The sequence below is a fragment of the Antechinus flavipes genome, chromosome 1 (genome assembly GCF_016432865.1).
Source record: "Antechinus flavipes isolate AdamAnt ecotype Samford, QLD, Australia chromosome 1, AdamAnt_v2, whole genome shotgun sequence".
Taxonomy (NCBI): domain Eukaryota; kingdom Metazoa; phylum Chordata; class Mammalia; order Dasyuromorphia; family Dasyuridae; genus Antechinus; species Antechinus flavipes.
Genome location: NC_067398.1, coordinates 57649007 through 57668979, shown reverse-complemented (window position 1 = coordinate 57668979; position 19973 = coordinate 57649007). Strand labels below are relative to the sequence as shown.

Sequence of the window (19973 nt, the reverse complement as noted above, 5' to 3'; positions counted from 1 at the left end):
ATCAAGCTTCTCAAAGGATTGCTTTCTCAATTATCTCCAACTTTTCCATGTCAGCCGATTCCTTCTCTCCTGTGTTCTCTACTTTCCTCATCCTTACAAGACCATCAGTAGGCTTTACCATCCCCACATGGTATTACCTCATATCTCTCCAATTCTTCTTAGTCCAACCTTTAAAAAATCTGTAATTTTTGCTTCCACTTTCTCTCTTCTTACTTCTTAACATCTTGCAGTCTGGCTTCCAATGTATCTACTCAACTGAAAATATTCTCTTCAAAGTTTCTAGTGGTCTTTTAATAACCAAATCTGACAATCTTTCTTGACCTATTTGTTATATTAGACATTGCTGAAAACTCTCTCCTAGATACTTTTTCTTCCCTGGTGGTCATACTAATCTCTCCTAGTTCTTCTCTTCCTTCTAAATTTCCTTTGCTGGTTCATCATTCATCTTATGTCTCTGAGTGAATGAGTGAGTCTGTGAGATCACTGTGAATGATCTCCAAAGTTCCTTGTCTCTTTGACCTTTATATATTCTCATGATAAACTCTCATGGATTTAATGACCATATTATTACAAAAGATTCATGGACTTTATATATATACATACACATATATATGTGTGTGTATAATGTATGTGTATACATACATGTACATATGTATATACATATACATAAATAAATGCAGTATCTTCCTTAAGTTCTGACTATTGAACTATTGACTATTAGACATTTCAAACTAGATTCCAAGGATATATCAAATTCAACATGTTTAAAACTGAACTTATATCTTTCCTCTTCAACTCTCCCTTTTTTTCAAACTTCCCCATATTTATTGAAGGTATTTCCATGTCTCAGATTCATAATCTTGACATCCTCCTAAGCTTTTCAATTTCTTCCCCATATATCCAGTGAGTTGTCAAGTCATTTTGTTTCTATTTCCACAACATTTCTTGCATCCAACCCTTTCTCTCCATTCAAATGGCCACTATCTTGGTTCAAGTTTTCATCCCTTCTCACTTGGATTTCAATGTCTTCCTAATAGCCCCTTTGTCTTAAGCTTCTCTGCACTCCAGACCATATCACATACAGCTACCAAAGTAATTTTCCGTAAGTGCTTATCTGACCATTTGGCTCTTCAAGCATCTAGTATAAAATATAAATGCTAAATTTCTATTTATTTATGTTAATGGGCCATATCTTTTTATGTGTACTTATCTCTCCAGTTGAAATGTAAACTACTTGTGAACAGCAATCATTATCTTTGCACTTTTATCCTCAGGATCTAGAACAATATTTGGCCCCATAGAAAGTCCTTAATAAATATAGACTGATTGATTGGTTTGTACTGGATGACAAGTTTTTTCCCCTGGAATTCCCTATACCAGGGAAATATCAAGTCTAGACCAAAACAAAACATAACCTTATAATTGCAGGGACTTGGGTATTGATGAGATTATGAGGACCTCTCCCCTGTATATCTTAGAAATGTCTTAAAAAAAAAATTTAGAGTTTAAAGGAGGAAAGCCACCTTGAGATTATTTTAAGATATATAGTTTACTTAGATGAAACTTCATATTCTCTAATGATGCTGAATAATTCAATTGTTCCTGTTTTATCGCAAGACTTTAGTAAACACGGATTTTCTGTTTCATGTATAATCATGCATAATATGAAGGATGTAAACTTTTATGAGTAGAGATTATCAGACTTATTTTGTGCCCTACAGCATTAACAACATCGATAGCAAGAAATATGTGGTTAATAATGTGATGAAGAAGTGATGAGAAAATCCACCTTCTTTCCTTGTTTGCAGAAATGGGGAACTACAGATGTGGAACCCTGCCTGAATACATGATTAGGCTTGCTTGTTGGATATGTTGTTGTTTTACTGAACTGCTTTTTTCCTCTTTTAAAAGATTCTGTGTTACAAAGGATGGCTCACTTGGTTGGAGAAGAGAAAGGGATGTCTTTGGAAATGAAAGTGAGGTAAGAAATAATATATATTAATAAAAATTAAAAATTAAAGAAGTGTTGAAAGAAGTACAGACTACATAAAAAGCAATTTGAATGTGGGGGCTGTCTAGGAACTCATATCATAATAATTAAAGTTTATATACCACTTTGAACAGCTAACTGGTGCAGAGGATAGAGGGCCAGGACCTAGGAAGAAATCTTGGAGCTCAAATCTGGCTTCTGACATTTACTAGCTATGTGACTAATGTGACTATGTGACCAATTTAAAAAAATATAGATTGTGACTATTCATGATTTTCATATTACTATATAATCATCATATGCCAATGATGAAATCAATAAATTAAAAATTAATATAGCAACATAGGTATAGGGAAGTAGATTTGGGATTTCATGGGTTAAGTCTCATTTTGCCTCAGTTTCTGCATCTGTAAACTGATTTGGAGAAGAAAATGATGAAGCACTCCAGTATTTTTGCCAAGAAAACTCCAAATGGGGTCATAAAGAGTCAGACATGACTGAAAAATGACTCAAAAACACCACATAGCATCTTAAGGTTTACATGTTATTTCATTTGATCCTTACAATAACTCTACGAGATAGATGCTCTAATGAACTTCATTTTAAAGATGAGAAAATAGTGGCTAAGAGCAGTTAAGTATTTTGTCTACCAAGGATCCCAAAGTAAATCCCAAGGCAGAGTTTTTCACTACAGTCTTCCTAAGATGATATATAGCACATTATTCACTAAAACTTAAGACAATATCTGCTCTTCTTGAATTGTATTCTGATACTAATTTGTCTTTTTCACTGAATTAATCATTCAACAGTACATGTATATGCAAACACAAACCTTATGCATCCTTTCTTCTCATTTCCCAGAAAGTAATCACTGTCCTTTCTTGCTCTTCCATTTTGCTGAGGATTGCTTTCATTCACGCATCTCCTGATGCATCTTCTGCTCAAGCTTTCTAGGCTCTTGCTGTCTCCTTTTTCCCACTTCCTACACAGGACTAATTTTGAATTTAAATACTGTTTTTTTCTAGTTATTTGTGTTTTTTCCCCTCCCAAGTAAGCCCTCACACTATAGAGAACATCTCTGTCCTTCTGTTCCAATGACATGTTTTGCAACACTAATGTTTAAAATATGGATTGTGACTATTCATGATTTTCATATTACTATATTATCATCATATGACAATAATGAAATCCAATAAATTAAAAATTAATGTAGCAACATAGGGATGGGGAAAAAGATTTGGGATTTCATTAATATGGGGAATTCCCAGAAGCTAGAATTATAAGGTCAACTTTTCATTTCTTACACTAATCTGGGAAGAGTGAACAAAATAAAGACACCTTAACCAAATCCTCATTTTAGCCAGCAGTTGAATACATTTCTGTAATTACCATTTCTATCAGATCTATTGAAAAACAAACAAAAAACCTTGAATAATCTGAATTTCAAATTCTTTAATTTCCCTTGTTCCTAAATGAAATGACAAGTAGGTAGAAGGGGAAAGCAAAGAAGTTTGAATCTACAAATTGGATAGTCAACCCCTGAATTCTGATTGATGAAAAACATGGTTTGGACCTAGTCTCTCCACTAGGGTTACATGACCAGGGACCACAGGACTGAGAAGTATGACTTATTGCTAGCATACAAGGGACAGACTTCTTGTGAGGAACATGAGGCAGCACAGCATTTTGGAAGGAGCACTTGCTTGTAATCAGAGAAAGCAGATTCAAATGTCACTTAGTACCTGTATGATTTTGGGAAAATTTCTTCTTCACCTCTCTAGGCCTTAGTTTCCTCATTATAAAATGATGGGGTAGCCCCAGATGTCCTCTAAGGTTCCATTTGATCCTAGATCTATCATCCTTTATAATTACAGAACTCATTTAAAAGGCACTGGTGATGAAGGGATCATAAGAATAGGATCAAGGGAATAGGAAGTGAAATCCCCAAATGAAATAGGAATTCTTAGTGTCGCTGGGCTTCTTAAAATGTGTGGAGGTAGAACAGGGATTTCTTGCCACTTAAAAGTGATTACAATGGACTCTGGCTATTTTCTTCCTTTTTTGCTTTGTATTTTACAGATAGAGCCAGGGCAATGTCCATGAGGGAAAAAAAAAAAAAAGAACGGTGTAAAGTGGTGCTAGATTTCACACTGGATTATGTCCCTCACAAGAAGTCTGTTTAAGCCAAGCATTCAGGCCAGCTCTGCTCTGTCCCTTCCTTTAGGAGGTCCCATGTCCAGATGCTATATCAGCTCAAACTGTATTAAATTTTTAATTTTATTTAATAGAAAAAATCTTTGTCTCTCACTTGTTAATTTACAATAAATTCCTAATTTCACTGGATCATAGAAGAAAACTTAGAAGGCCATTTCATTTAACTCTCACATCTTATAGCTAAGTAGTTAATGCTCAGAAAAGAGAAGTGATTTGCTATTAGTCACATAGTAAATGGGATTCACACCAGGTCAATTAATAAGCATTGATTAAGAACTTACTACTGTATATGCCAGACACTGTGCTACTGTAAATGCTGGGGAATCAATACAATAATGAAACAGCTTTTTTTCTCAAAGAACTTAAATTTGTTTAGGGAAGACAAAATATAAAAAAAATAAATAAGTAAATTTAAAATATATACAAAATATAGTAATATATTTGTGATAAATTTTTAGGGAGGATTAACAGGGGGCAATTAGGGTGCTTAGTGATTAGTAAGAAAGGACTATATTCAAATCTGACCTCACATAATTGCTAGTGGTGGGATCCTGAGCAAGTCACTTAACTCTGCCTAAATCCAGTGGAGAAGGAAATAGTAAACCACGCAAATACCTTTGCTTAGAAAAGCCCATGGACAGAATTAGGATGCTATGGTCCAGAAAGTCACAAAAAAGTTGGATTTGACTGAATCATCACAGCAACAAAAGCAATGAGGGATTGGGGGCAGAGGAGAAGCTTTTTGAAGAAAATAGTGCTTGAGCAGAGTTTGGAAAGAATGCAGGCAGGTGGAGATGAGGAGATAGTCCCTTTCAGGGATGGAGAACAGTTAGTGCAAAGGTTCAGGGATAGAAGATGGATTACTGTGGGGAAGGTAGATTTGGCTGGACTTTAGAGTTTGGGAAGAGGAGTCATATATAATAACATTGAATAAGTAGTTTGGCACTGGATTCTGAAAGCCTTTAAAAGCCAAACAATGGAGCTTATATATTTAGTTACAGAGTTAATAGGGAGCATTTCAGTTTATCTTGTAGGGAAGTCAAACAATTCGATCTTCTTTTTAGAAAAATCACTTGGTTAGCTATGGGATGGATTGGAGAGGGGAGAGACCAATTAGGAAGTAATTGTCTAAGGGAAAGGTGATGAGTATCTGAACTAGGATAGTACCAATATGAATACGTGGAAGGGAATGGATGCTAGACATGGTGTGGAAGTGGAAAATAACACAATTTGGCAACTGATTGGATGTGTCGGGTGAGGGAACATGAAGAGTTTCAAATTAGAGTTACTGGAATTGTAGTGATTAATGATCAAAAGAGAGTGGTTCAGTAGAGGGGTGGATTTGGTGAGAAAAAAATAATGAATTTGGTTTTGGACATGTGAAATTTGAGATTCTACTGGATATCCAGTTTGAACTATCCAACAGGCAACTAGAGACAAGTGATTGAAGCTTGAGAAGGTGACTCGGGCTGGATATTTAGATTTAGAAATCAGATACACAGAAATGATAATCTCAAGGCAATTGATGAAGTTATCAAGAGTGAGAGACTAGAAGAGGGTCAAAGCATTGGAGGACATCCACAGTTAGTGGGTAAAATATGAATGATGAATCAGGGAAGGAGACTTAGAAGGAGAGTAGTGTCATAAAGACTCAGAGTGGAGAGAGTTGCAGGGTTTTGATCAGTCAAACAAGAGTTGAGTTTTCTAACTCCAAATCTAATCTACTTTCTGCTTATTGCATTGACTCCTAAAAATGATCCAAAGTTAAAAAAAAAAAAAAAGCAAACATTCAAATAACTAAATAATTGCTCTTAAGTTAATTTCTAATTTTGTACATTTAGGATTTGCCTCTTTTATTAATTAATGTGGGGTTAGACTGGTTGTTTCTTGCTGGGTCTCATGTCATTCTACTGTGTTGGAGTAATCTGGTCATTGTAATCAAGTTAGTTTCTTCACTATTTCCTCCACATACTTACTCCTGCCACTACAACTTCCCTCAGGCTGTTTCCTGACCCTATCTCTCTCCAAGGTCTAGCAATTTTAAATGCACCATTTCAGATCTTATTCCTTTTATGACAGCTTTTCTAATAACTATAGTCAATATCAGTATCTTCTTTTTCTGATAAATTTTTAGAGTGAGCCCTTCTTATTTTGTTGTACAAACAAAATTTTGGCAATTGACCATATTTGATTTTTTTCCTTTACTATATATTATCTCATTTTTTTCTCCTTCAAGTAGGGGAGTCTAATCTCTCTAATAGTACTGAAAGCAAGGGTTTTCATCATCCTACTATATTTAGCACAGTCTTGGGTACATGGCTCCTTAAAAACTTAATGTAATGAACCAATTAAAGACATGGCTTGGACCATTAGTAACACAGATTACAACATATAAATTTATCACTTATATAACTCAAAATTGAGAAATGTGTTATAATACTATAGAAATTAAGACACTGGCAAGAAATTGGAAATTAAGTGGATGCCCCTCAGTTGGAGAATGGCTGAATAAGTTATGATATATGAATTGTTATGGAATATTATTGTTCTATAAGAAATGATCAGCAGAATGATTTCAGAGAATCCTGGAGAGACTTAAATGAACTGATGTTCATGTAAATAAGCTAAGTGAGCACAACTAGGAGATCATTGTACACAGCAACAGCAGGATTATATGATGATTAATTCTGAAAGACATGGCTTTTTTCAACAATAAGATGATTTAGGCCAGTTCCAATAGTCTTATGATGAAGAGAGCCATCTGCACCCAGAGAGAAGACAGTGGGAACTGAGTATGGATCACAACATAGTATTTTCACTCTTTTTGTTGTTGTTTGCTTTTTGTTTTCTTTCTCATTTTTTTTCCTTTTTGAACTGCTTTTTGTGCAATATAATTATGAAAATATGTATAGGAGAATTGCACATGTTTAACCAATATTGGATTACTTGCTGTCTAGAGGAGGGGTTGGGGGGAACAGAGGGGAAAAATTTGGAACACAAGGTTTTGCAAGGGTGAATGTTGAAAATTATCTATGCATATTTTTATGAAAATTTTCTATTTTCAAAACATATGCATGGATAATTTTTCAACATTGATCATTGAACAACCTTATGTTCTAAATTTTTTCTCTCTTTCCTCCACCTTTTCCCCTAGATGACTAATAATCCAATATATATGCATATGTTTTGAAAATAAAAAGCTTTCATAAAAAAAAAGAAATTAAGGCACTGAAAGGGGTACCCAAAACATTTCTAAGCCCAGCGGATTGTTTGATTTATCTTTTTCCATTTAGATTGAATAGGGCTCTTAGAAGGTTCTCATTCTATCATTATTTAATAATTTATCCCCATTCTATTCCTATGATTCCCCCTATCCTTACTAAGGTACATTGGGTCAGTCTTTGAGAAAGCAATTTTCATTCACTTATTTTTGTTGCTGCTTCATTGGAGACCATAAAGACATACCATTTCAAAGTAAAAAGTATTGATCACATGAATAATTTTAATTTTTAAGATGTAAATAAAGCTGCTGACAGAAGCAGCCATGAGTTATGCGGGAACATATTTGTGCTTTGCTTTCAAAAACCAAATATTTAAGTACAACTTTCTCTTCATTTCGAGATGAAACCTGTCAATAATAGTGCAAAGGAAAGGGGAAAAAAGAAAAAGGGAACATAAAAATTTACTTCTCTTCTACAGACTATATATTCTCAGTTTTTCCAACTGATCCTCATATAGTAGAGAGTCAAGGTCTTCACCATTCTAACTGATTTCCCATGGGAACTCTCTAATTTACCAATGTCTTTCCTGAATTGTGATGCATAGAACTAAATATATCCCTCTTTATGGTATAACCAGAGTAGTGTACGATGCAACCAAATTCTTATTCCTGAAGGCTTTTCTCCTAATTGAGGCTCAACTTCATGGTTGAACCTCCTCTCCCCCCAATAATATAAAATCAGGGATAATGCGATAGCTAGCTATCTTCAAGGGCTCTCATGTAGAAAAAGTATAAAACTTGCTCTGCCTTGAGAATAGAAATAGTAGCAGTTGGTAGATAGTGCAAAATGGTAAATATAAGTTTAATGTCAGGAAAAATTTTATTTTGATAAGAGTTATCCAAGAATAGAATGGATGGCTTCAGAGGATAATGTATTTTAAGGCTGGATGACTGAATATTTTAGAATGGATACTTCTTTGAGGGTATGGGTTGGAATAGATGACCTCTAAGGTCTAAAAATTGGAGAAACGAATGGGAAACTATATTGGAACTGATCCAAAATGAAAGAGAAATTGGTTGGGATGAAAATGATGGGAATCTTGGGGAAAATGAATACTCCCTTTCTAGAGTTTGTGATAGAAGAATGGAAAATGGGGCATATTCTGATATGTACTTGAGATTTTGGGAGGGGAGATTTCAAAGTTTTCAGAGGAAATATAGGTGGGATCCCTTGGATGAAAATTTAATTAAGAGGAAAAAAGGAGTTGTCTGAAAAGATCAATATGGACACGCAGAAAATTTGTCAAACAATTCAGGTTTTAAAAAATGTACAGAAGTTAAGGGGCAGTTAGATGGTGCAGTGGATAGAGCACCAGCCCTGAAGTCAGGAGAACCTGAGTTCAAATTTGACCTTAGACACTTAATACTTCCTAAGCTGTGTGATCTGGGGCAAGTCACTTAACCCCAATTGCTTCAGCAAAAAAAAAATGTACAGAGGTTAAAGCAAGATCAGGAAATAAAAAATGAATAGAACATCAGGTATCTGGGAACCTAGAAAATTAGTATTTGGAATTATCACGACTGAGAGTAAAATATATCCAAAGGATTGTTTTTAAGAAATACTATGGGAAAGATAGGATTAAAGATGATTTAGTAAAACTACTACTGCTTGGAGTAGAGGGGACAATGACAAGTGACAAGAGAGAAGCAGAAATTCTTCTTTAGCTCTTGGTTTTTCTGAGACATTTTGAGAGGAAAAAGACATTTTACATTGGACATGACAGAACAAAATTGCCTAATGGGAGGTAGCTAGGTGATCCAATGGATAGAGCATGGGTTTGCAGTCAGACAAATTTGAGTTCAAATTTGATCGCAGATACATACTAATACAACCCTAAATGCACACACACACACACACACACACACACATACACACAAACACACACACACGAATATACATGCACACAAACATATACACAGATATACATATATGTATGCACATATAAATATACATACAAACACAAATATTATATGTACTATATATTATATATACATATACTCATATACATAACAATACTAATACAATTCTAAATATATATGCATATGTGTATATTTGCATTTGTGTATGTATATGTATATATGTTTTTTTATTTTCAATTTTTTTTCAATGCAGGACTTTGTTTTGTTTGACTATGTGTGTTTGTAATAGGGATTTTGTTTTTCCTGCTTTGTCAATGTGGAAAGGGGGAAGTATAAAAAAGATAAATGTATGAAAAAAAGAGAAAGTGTGTGAAAATAAAATAAAATTTAATTTACAAAAGAAGTATTGATCATAATGAACTAGTACAGTTTCATAAAGAGTAAGACATACCAGAAAAATTTCATTAAAAAAAAAAGATTACTGGGCACTTAGATCAGAGGAATGCTACAGATGTAGTTTATCTAGATTTTAGCAGAGTTTCTGACAATATTTCTCAGGCTACTCTTGTGGAAAAGATAGGGGTCAAACAATAGTACAATATATTCCAACTGACTGAACTAGCAGATCCAAAGAGTTTGATGTCAACTTGGAAGAAGGTCTCTAGTGGAATATCCCAAGATCCTGGGCTAGGCCCAGCAGTAGTCTTACTAAATCATCTTTAATTCTCCTTTTCTCCATAGTCTTTCTTAAAAACAATCCTTTTGGTACATTTCACTTTTCTTAGCTGTGATAATTCCAAGCACTATTTTTTCCAGGTTTCTCAGATACTATGATTTTCTATTCATCTTTTATTTTTGTTAATGACCTTTAATGGTATGAATAGCATGCATTTGTAGGTCACTCAAAGCTGGGAGAAATAGCTATCATACTGGAGTCAGAATCCTAAGAAATCTTGAAAGGCTAGAACATTAGGCTAAATTTGATAAAATAAAACTTGATAGGGATAAATGTAAACTCTTACACTTGGATTTGAAAAGTTGAATTCAAAAGTATAAAACAGGGAAGTATGGTTAGCTGTGGATTTGGAAAAGTTCTAGAGGTTTTGGTGGGCTGCAACTTAGTTCATACATTGATGATCTGTGGAGAGCCTCACTGAGGACAAATCAGGGAAAGTGAAAGACCTTCCATCTACATCACTTGGAGATCAGCTGAAATGACATTTAATCTGGAGAAGGGAAGATTTAAAGAGAACATGAAAACTCTCATCAAGTAATCTAAATGACCATCATATGAAAGGGGATTAGCCTTACTGTGTTTGATATAGTAGCCTGAACAAGGAGCAATGAGTGGAAGCTGCAAAGAGACAAATTTAAGTTTGATATCTGGAAGAACTTAAGAGTTAGAGTTGCCTAAAGGTAGAATGGGTTGCCTCCAGAGGTATTAGGATCCTTCTCACTGGAGATCTTGAAGCAGAGATTGGATGATCATATGATAGGTATGTCATAATGGCAATTCCTTTAAGGTATGGACATAGTCTGGATCAGAGTCCTTAACCTTCTGTCCTTTTTGTGCCATGGACCCTTTTCAGAATCTGGTAAAACCTAGGAACCTTTTCTCAGGATATTTTTAAATATTGAAAGAAATGCTAATATTCAGTTAAATAGTAGGGCAAATAAAAAAAATGTAATCTACATCCTAACCTAAGTTCATGTATATCTTAAAATCCATTGATAGAACCTTGAGGTTCTTGGTGATCCCAGATTAAGAACTTTTGGTTTAAATGGCTGCTTAGTTCCCATCCAAGTCTAAAACTCTCAAAAGTTCCCCTTTCAATTCTGATATTCTATATTACTAGATTCAGTTATTTATGGTATTGTTATAAAAATATTTATGTGGCCACTTTTCACTGACAAGAAGTCTAGACAAAGATACATTGCTAGTTTAGTATTTATTGTTAAGGATGGATCTCTGTTTGATCTATCTCTCTCTCTTATCTACCTCTATATTTTCTAGAGCACTTAAGAGCATCATTAACAAAAACCACCTTTATTAGGATGATGAACTTTTATCAAATGAGAAAACACATGTAGAGGGCTTTATAAATCTTAAGGCAAAGTTTCTTAAAATGTGGGTCACATAACTAAATGTGGGGGGTCATGAAATTATGATTTATTATCAGTAAATATTTGATTTGTATATCTATTTTTTATATCTATATATCTGGAGTCATGTAAAAATTTCTGGGGCAAAAGGAGATCACAATTGGAAAAAAGATTAAGAACCCTGCCTGAAGGCACATATATTTATTATATAAATAAGAATAATTCAACTTCACCTAACTAGGTTCTAGAAAGCAAAAAAATAACCACTACAACAAATTCCACTTGTCCTTGCTTATGATACAAAAGGAAAGGAGAGTTTTTCATTTTACTGAGGCGAAAGGGTAAAGAAAAGAAAAAGTAGTTATATTATCGGTTAAAAAATCTTTTTCTCCTTACCCAGGACATAAATCTCGCTGTTGACTACGGCACTACTGAATCGGTATTTAGAGTACTTCATCGGTGCCCGCTCTCGCCATTGATCTTGGCCAGGGTCATACTGCAACAGTCGGTTGCTTAATCGATCAGGCTCATCATCAGGGAGATCCATCTGTATGAAATATGACAGCTATATAACAACATACCATTTAGAGATGGATGTGAGTACACGAATGCAATTAATCAAACTGGACAGCCACATAGATAAATAGCATCAACTGAAGTGACTCAGACTCACTAAAATTCACCAATTTTCCATGACTTGTGGTTATAAGTGCATTGTCGAGATCAGATGAATTTATATCTTAGTCCAGTGGGGCTGAGGTACTGGGTTAAAACAAACAAGCTGTGATTATAGCACTGTCACAACATAGCTTCCCCCCCCCCCCTTTTTCTATTATGAAGCAGCAACTGAGTCTTAAAAATGAAGTCAAACTATGTTAGACAATTTTTTTGTGGAACATATCTATTTTGTTAAACTATATAGTAGTGTCCTTGAAGAAGGGGTGTGAAAGGCTAAGCTTCCATTTTGTGAAACATTTCTTCTTTATATAGAGAATCTATTTAAGTAAAACTGATTGAGTCACAAAAATATTTTGTTTTAATAATTTGCTAAACATTTTCAGACTATAATTTCTTATAAGTGGAATGTATTAAAGAAAAGTACTTTATAGTGTTTGAGACTAAAACCTTATTACATTTTAGCTCTATTAGTTTGTATATTTATTTTATTTTTTTTTTACTATTAAGCTTTTTATTATTAATAACTTACCTCCTCTGCCAGCTATAATTTAATAAACAATTTAAAATTTTACACATAGGATTAATAGATAGGTTGCATAAGATAGTGTTAATTACAATTTAAGTTAAATAAAGAGATGAAATGAATAACTGAGGTAAAAACCTAGTAAGAACAAATTAAAATAAGACTATACAACAATATTTCCAGATTCTGCCAAATACGCCCCTTATTTCAAGCAACATTAAATAAAATTTAATTCCCGTAGGAAAATAATTTGTTCTAGCATTTATAAAGTATTTTTCATATATTTATATCAGGACCACCCTGTGAGGAATATACTTTCTTTACTTTACAGATATGGAAAATGAGGTTAGTGAGAAGTTAAGTGACTTGCCACAGAGCTATCTGCAGCAGGAAATGAATTCAAGTTTTCCTGACTCTAGGACATTACACTAGCTAGCTGCCCAAGATTTTGCCTCTATTTTAGGCAACATGTGAAGAGGCTGAAAGTACAAAAATGAAGAACGTTTAAAATACCTCCATCAAATAGTAATAACAGATAATCCAAGATTGTTTTTCTTGGGAATGACAGAATAGAGAAAAATATAAAGTATACTGAAAAAAGTAACAAAGTCACTGATGATGAGTATGCATTAATAAATTGGTATTTTGGCACATTAGGTTGTAGACACATTGTATACATTAAAGAGTTGTACATCCATGGGAAGAAATTGTCCTTTTCTGTTTTACACTACAGTGCCATGAGCTCTGTAGACTTTGAATAAGTAGGGAGTTGAGAGTTTTTGAGGTTTTTTTGGTTGTTGTTTTGTTTTGACATAGGCCTAATCAAGGAATTGAAGCACATTTTAGTGACTTTAGGCATCTAGACTTTTCAATTCCAGAATCACATTTGAAATTTAGAGGATAAAAGGAGGTACAGTGAAGTTGTTAGGGCTCCAGTTTAAGTTAATGATGATATATAAAGACCATAAAGGCATAGGGGAAAGGGACTATAATCTGTCATCCGATATCATATGGAATAAAGAATATTTTTATTCAGTAATAAGCATCTTAGTCATTATAGAAGGCAACAAGAGAATATAGGGGAAGAATAAGTATTTGTTGAATGAATATTGAACAATGACAGAAACTGTTTCTTTTGTGGCTCGCTAATCATACAGATTTATATAAATTTTATAAGAAAGAGAAACAGAGTCTCTATCACTATCTCTATTAGCATTCTGAATCGCATGGGTTTTGACCCATGAATCAACAACCAGTGAAAAATGGATTAGATGTCTAAATAATCTACAATTTTTCATGTACACATACTTTCATCAAGAACACACATCGCTATCTATCTACCTGGATAGGTATTTCTAAAGAGGCTACATTAAAGCTCTATTATACTTTACAGACTTGGCAGAGCATTCATTTTAAGAGCTTCTCAACCAAATTTTACTTTGCTTGTATATAGACAATGGATGTGTTCTAGGAAAACTGCTTGCAAATTCAATTTTTGTAAACTGAATAAATATCTAAAATACTTTAAATGGAAATTATTTTGTAAAATAACATTGTGGTAATCCTTTGATAAAATGTCCTTTTGTGAAGTGAATAATCACCCCTGAATTGTGTAAATCTAGTTTTTGAGACACCATTTGATTTGCTTAAAGTGAAAGATATTTTAAAATCTCTTTTGAAGTACTATGGAACTTTGGGGGGGTGGTGGTGAAATAAGAATTAGGGACCTAATTAAATAAAAAATTGTTGCATAATAGAGCCCTACATTTCTACTTTTTAAAGCCAAAGATTCTAAGTAAACCAATATGTTAAATTTATTCTTATTCTAAATTTCCTTCTTTATTGAAGCATTTGATCTCTTTTTAAGCAAAAGAATAGCTCCTGAATTGTTTTTCTGAGGCTTTGTCATGGAAATCTTGATATGTAAATGCTGTTTTAGGTCCATGATTAGTTTATAAATTTTAATTATAATCAACTTGAGAAGCCTTAGCAATGAATCACCATGAAGACTATGTTATTGTTCAGTTATTTTTCAGTTGTATGTTCCTTAGCAAAGATACTGGAGTAGTTAGTCATTTCCTTCTACAATTCATTTTGCATATGAGGAAACTGAGGCAAACAAGGTTAAGTGATTTGCCCAGGGTCATAACTAGCAAAAATCTAAGGTCATATTTGAACTCAAGAAGATTAAGTCCTGGTGCTCTGGGCACTATGGTGCCACCTAGCCATCCCATGAAGATTATAAAAATTTTCAATTCAGAGCATACTTTTAAAATGTGGTAAGATTAAGATTTCATCATTCACAATGGTTATTCTGTTAAGTGGTCAAATTGAATTTTTTTGAGTAAGTCAATATAAAAGGTTCTTCAAGCCTATTAGGGAACAAAATATTAAGACAGAAAGAAAATATCTTTATTGCTTGTCATACATGTCTCCATTAAATCTGTTGATTTTTAACAAATCTTTCCCACAGGCTTACTTTTGAGGTTAGGTATGGTTACCATTAAGTTTTTGTTGATATGCAACCATATTATCTAGGAGAGGATGTTATTTTCCTAGTAATCTTTCCCACCACTACTCTAGTGGGAAAGGAAGGAGGAAAAGATGTGAAGTTTACAACACTGCCTATAGAAGAAAGCCTTGGGGGCTGGAATAGTCAAGGAGAGAGACAGAATGGAAAGGTGAAAAGAGCATAGAATTAGGACTTCTGATCTTAACTTGCCTCTAAAGCCAATCGTCTGTAGGTAAATAACTTCATTTAGTATATCATTCAAAAAGGACAGGTTGGAGAAAGAGATTGAATAGGTTATATTAGGAAGAGGTACTCATGTGAAGAAACTCAGGGTAGCAGAGACATAAAAGATGAAGAGTTATGGAGAAAGATCACAAGCCTGGCACAGAGATATAATATAAGAGAAGATATGGAATCTGGGGAAACTGTCTTTCTGCCAGAAGCAGATCAACTAATAATTTCCTGACGTTCATACTTCCTTCAAAAGTTAGAGGAAGCAATAAGGGGAAAGATCCATTCCGAGTATCATCACAAAAGAAAAATGGGCTGTTGGAATGAAAATATTAGGAAGAGTGGGAAGAAGTAATTTCTCCATCTTTGAATTTTTCATAGAGATAAGAGAAGGTAACTAGATACAATCTGACATTCAACCAAGATTTTGGGAGAACAGGTTTCAAATCTTTTAGAAAAATAATATGTAGAATTCCATGAAAAAAATTTCTACAGAAGTTAGTCAAATATTTAACATGTATAGGACTGCTTGCCATCTGGGGGAGGAGATGGAGGGAGGGAGGGGAAAAGTCGGAACAGAAGTGAGTGCAAGGGATAATGTTATAAAAAATTACCCAGGTATGGGTTCTGTCAATAAAAAAGTTATAATTACTTTAAAAAAAAGAGGTTAGTCAAGATGGGATAGTAAGCTCTCAAGAATGAAATTCTAAAGACAAAAAAGAGACTAAATTTCAGTGGGGAGGAATAAGTAGATTGATTTAAAGATACTGATGATGCATAGAGAACTCCTTGCACACCCATGTCATACATATATATGTATATACACACACACATACTTTGCATATGAGGAAACTGGAGCAAACAAGGTTAAGTGATTTGCCCAGGGTCATAACTAGTAAAATTCTAAGGTCAGATTTGAACTCAGGAAGATAAGTCTGATTCCTGATCTGGTGCTCTGGGTACTACGGTGCCACCTAGCCATCCCATGAAGACATATATATATGAACATATATACACATACTTAGGCATACACATATGTGTGTTTGTATATGTGTGTACACACACACACACACACACACACACACAATGGCAGTCACCAAGGGCAATTAATAAAAGAATGTACAGCATGGTTCTGACTAGTCTTATAAAATACCAGGAGCACTAGTTTAGTATGAACTAAGGCTGGTTAGAAAAGCTAAGGATGACAAAACCCCAAAGTTTTAAAAAGTATATTGGAAATCAAAGAATGATTAAGACTACTGCTCAGGGTGGATGATACCAGATTGCAAAGAGAAAACAAAAATGCTTAAATCATAATTTTATTTTCTTTGCCAAGGAAAATTATATTTGGGTTGGAAATGGTAGAACAAAAATGGTTAATAGAGAGTTGTTATCCTAAGTAAGTACACAGAAAAGAAGAGGATCTAGTAGTTCTTGCTAACTTCAAATTCCTCAGATGTATTCTAAATTATGAAAAGAATAGTCAGACGTGATTGCTGAGATATTTTTAGAGATCCTTGAAAGATCATGATGAATAGGAGAGGTATTAGATGACGGGAGAAAAGATGACTGGAGGATATATGATTATTATTATTATTATTATTTTTTAAAGCAGAGGGGTGGTGGTGTAAAGAATTTTACTTTGTTTCCTGGAAAAATTCTATAGCAGATCTTTAAAGAGATGATTAGTGAACATCTAGATAAGGAAGTAGTGACCCTAATGAATCAGGATAATCTCATCAAGAACAGGTGATAACAGATTAAATTCGTATTCTTTTTTTCAACAAGATTTTGATGTTGTTTATCATTTCAGTGTTGTGCAACTCTCCATGACTCCATTTGGAATTTTCTTGGCAAAGATCCTGGAAGGATTTGCCATTTCCTTCTCCAGCTCATTTTACAAATGAGGAAACTGGGGCAAATATGGTAAAGTGAGAGGTTGGAAGTATCTGGGGCTGGATTTGAACTAAGCCTGAATATTTCAGGGAAAGGAGTCTTTATGACTCCAGGCCTGGTACTTTCTCCACTCTGCCTCCTTGCCCAGGGTCACATAGCTACTAAGTGTCTGAACCCAGATTTGAACTCAGAAAAAGGAGCCTCTAGATTATAAAATGAGGGGGATGTGATAGATACATTTTATTTCTATTTTAGAAAAGCATTTAACATTGTTTACCAAACTATCCCTGTCAAAAAGATGGAGAGATGAAAGCTGGTGCATTTTAAACTGATTGACCAGCCAGATTCTAATTAGAGTTTAATAATTTGATGTTAACTTGGATGTCATTAATACTTTAATATCAACTTGGAAGAAGATCACTAGTGGAGATCTTGTCTAGGGAGCAGCATTTGGTTTTATGCTGTTTGATATTTTAATCAATGACTCAGATAAAAGCAGAGGTAACATGCCTCTCAGATTTGTAGATGAACTGGTTAATAGAGTTAGGATTCCAAAAGATCTTGATAGGCTGGAGCATTGGATAAACTCTAACAAGATATAATTGAATATAAAATCTTACACAATAGTTTGAAAAATAAGCACTAGCACATATTGAGGGAGGGATGGTGAGATAAGATTTCTTGTGAAAAAGATCAGGGTTTTTTAGTAGCTCAATATGAATCAATAGAGTCATATAGAAGCTTCCCCCCACCCCCCCCCCCCCAAAAAAAAAGCTCAATGTGATTTTTGTCATAAAAAGTCCAGGACTGGGGAGGTACTAGTGTTTCTGTGCTCCGGTCTGGTTAGATCACATTTGGAATACTGTATGTAGTCTGGGTACTCTGTTTTAGGAGCCATATCAATAAGGTAGAAAATAACTGGAATTGTGAAGGGCTTTGAAATCCTGCCAAATGATTATCACTTGAAGGAATGATGATATGTATCTTATGATATTTATCTTGGAGAAAGAAAACTTGAAGAGAAACATGATGGCTGTAGAAATATTTGAAGAGTTTTCACATCAAAGGAGGATTGTTTTGATCTGATCTGAACCAAAAATAACAAAACTATAAATAAAATATATATTGAGGCAAAGAGGCAAATTTTAACATAAAAAATTTTTGTAATGATTAGAGCTGTTCAAAAATAGAATAGGTTCCTTTGGGAGAGAGTGATTTCCCCTCAATGGAGGTCTTCAGCATCTTGCAAAGACCTGAATCCAAATCTTTCTTCTGATACCTAATTATGTAGCTTCATTTAACATCTATAAACTTCAACTTCAATTACCTCATCTGTAAAATAGGATTATATATATAAATGTATATTAAATATATAAATAAATAATCCCATAATGCTATTTTATAAGATACCTTTCCTTCCCAATTAATAGGATTATTGTGAGAGTTAAATGAGATAATACATGTAGAGGTGCATTGTGACTATGAAGCATATGAGTTGTTGTTATCTAATCTATCTCCCCTTGTTTTTAAACATAAGGACACCAATCTTGAAAGGTTCAGTGATTTGTCCAAGGTGATGCAATTTTTATCAGAGCTGGTCCTAATACCCAGTTCTACCTGGTTCCATGCCCCTTAACACAAATATCTTTGATAAGGAGTAAAAATAGTAAGGCAACTGAAAAAAAAATGCTTAAATGTTAAGTGAATTTATATCTATGTTGAATTCACTTTAAAATTTAATTAGTCTTTTAAATTCCTATGGAAGCTTTACATTTAACATTCTAAGACAGGGAAAGTTTTTGTTTTTATGATTTTTTTTTAACTTAGTGAAGACACAATGTTTTAGTTTTCAACGAATATGTCAGCATTCTAAACTGAGAAGCCAGCTTGCATGCAAACATGCTGATTAGGTACAGAGGAAATGTCTTAACCTGTGGGGTCCATCCTCCAATCACGTAAAGTTTATTATTCACTGTTACCACAGCATGGCATGCTAGTTGTAATGGAAGAGGGGCCATCCTTTTCCAATTGTCATGTTCCACTGAATACTTGTCCACACAGTTTGTAACAAGATACCGATTTTTCAATTTCATTTGTCCTCCTATGACATAAAGGTCATTATAGACACTGCCTAGGGCATAGAGTTCCCGAAACTCAGTGGCACATAATTTTTCCCAAAATTTGTTTCCCCGATTGTGGTACCTGTAAGTAAGAATGGATAGAAAGTTTGAGATTAGAGATGACATTTTTTTCTAGAGGCTAAAATATCTTGCCCTTGAAAACTATTTGAGTCTCTTTCCAAATCATAATGTGATACAGTTCTTCATGCTGAAGGAAAAAAAGAATTTTGTTTTTAAGATTAACATACTTTTTAAAAGAGACTGATCCAGAGAATGGAATGTATGTAAAAAGTACGACAATTTCTATCTGAACAATGCTAAAATATAAGTAAAATAATTGTCCTTAGCAAAGAGCATAAGTGATTAATAAATGTCTGAAAAACTGATAAGAGAAGACAAGCTGAGAGAGAAAAGCAAGAAGTTGGGACACATCAATTATTAAATACCAGCCTTGATTTCCCAGTGTTTTGGGGAAAACAATTATAAGAAATCTTGATCTATCAAGGTTAGAAAACGGGCAAAGATCTCAACAACTCATCTGCAAAACTCAACAGGAGGCGCTCTGG

General features: G+C 34.0%; 1 protein-coding gene across 1 annotated transcript in view; it reads right to left on the bottom strand.

Moving 5' to 3' along the window:
• KBTBD12 (kelch repeat and BTB domain containing 12) overlaps positions 1-19973 on the bottom strand; it is an 83323-nt gene that overhangs the window by 43573 nt on the left and 19777 nt on the right. Inside the window, exons 3-4 of the mRNA XM_051983282.1 lie at positions 19219-19489; positions 11844-11994 (exon numbers count right to left, since the gene is read on the bottom strand). Of these exons, the coding sequence (XP_051839242.1) occupies positions 11844-11994; positions 19219-19489 (422 nt within the window). The remainder of the gene's footprint in view (positions 1-11843; positions 11995-19218; positions 19490-19973) is intronic.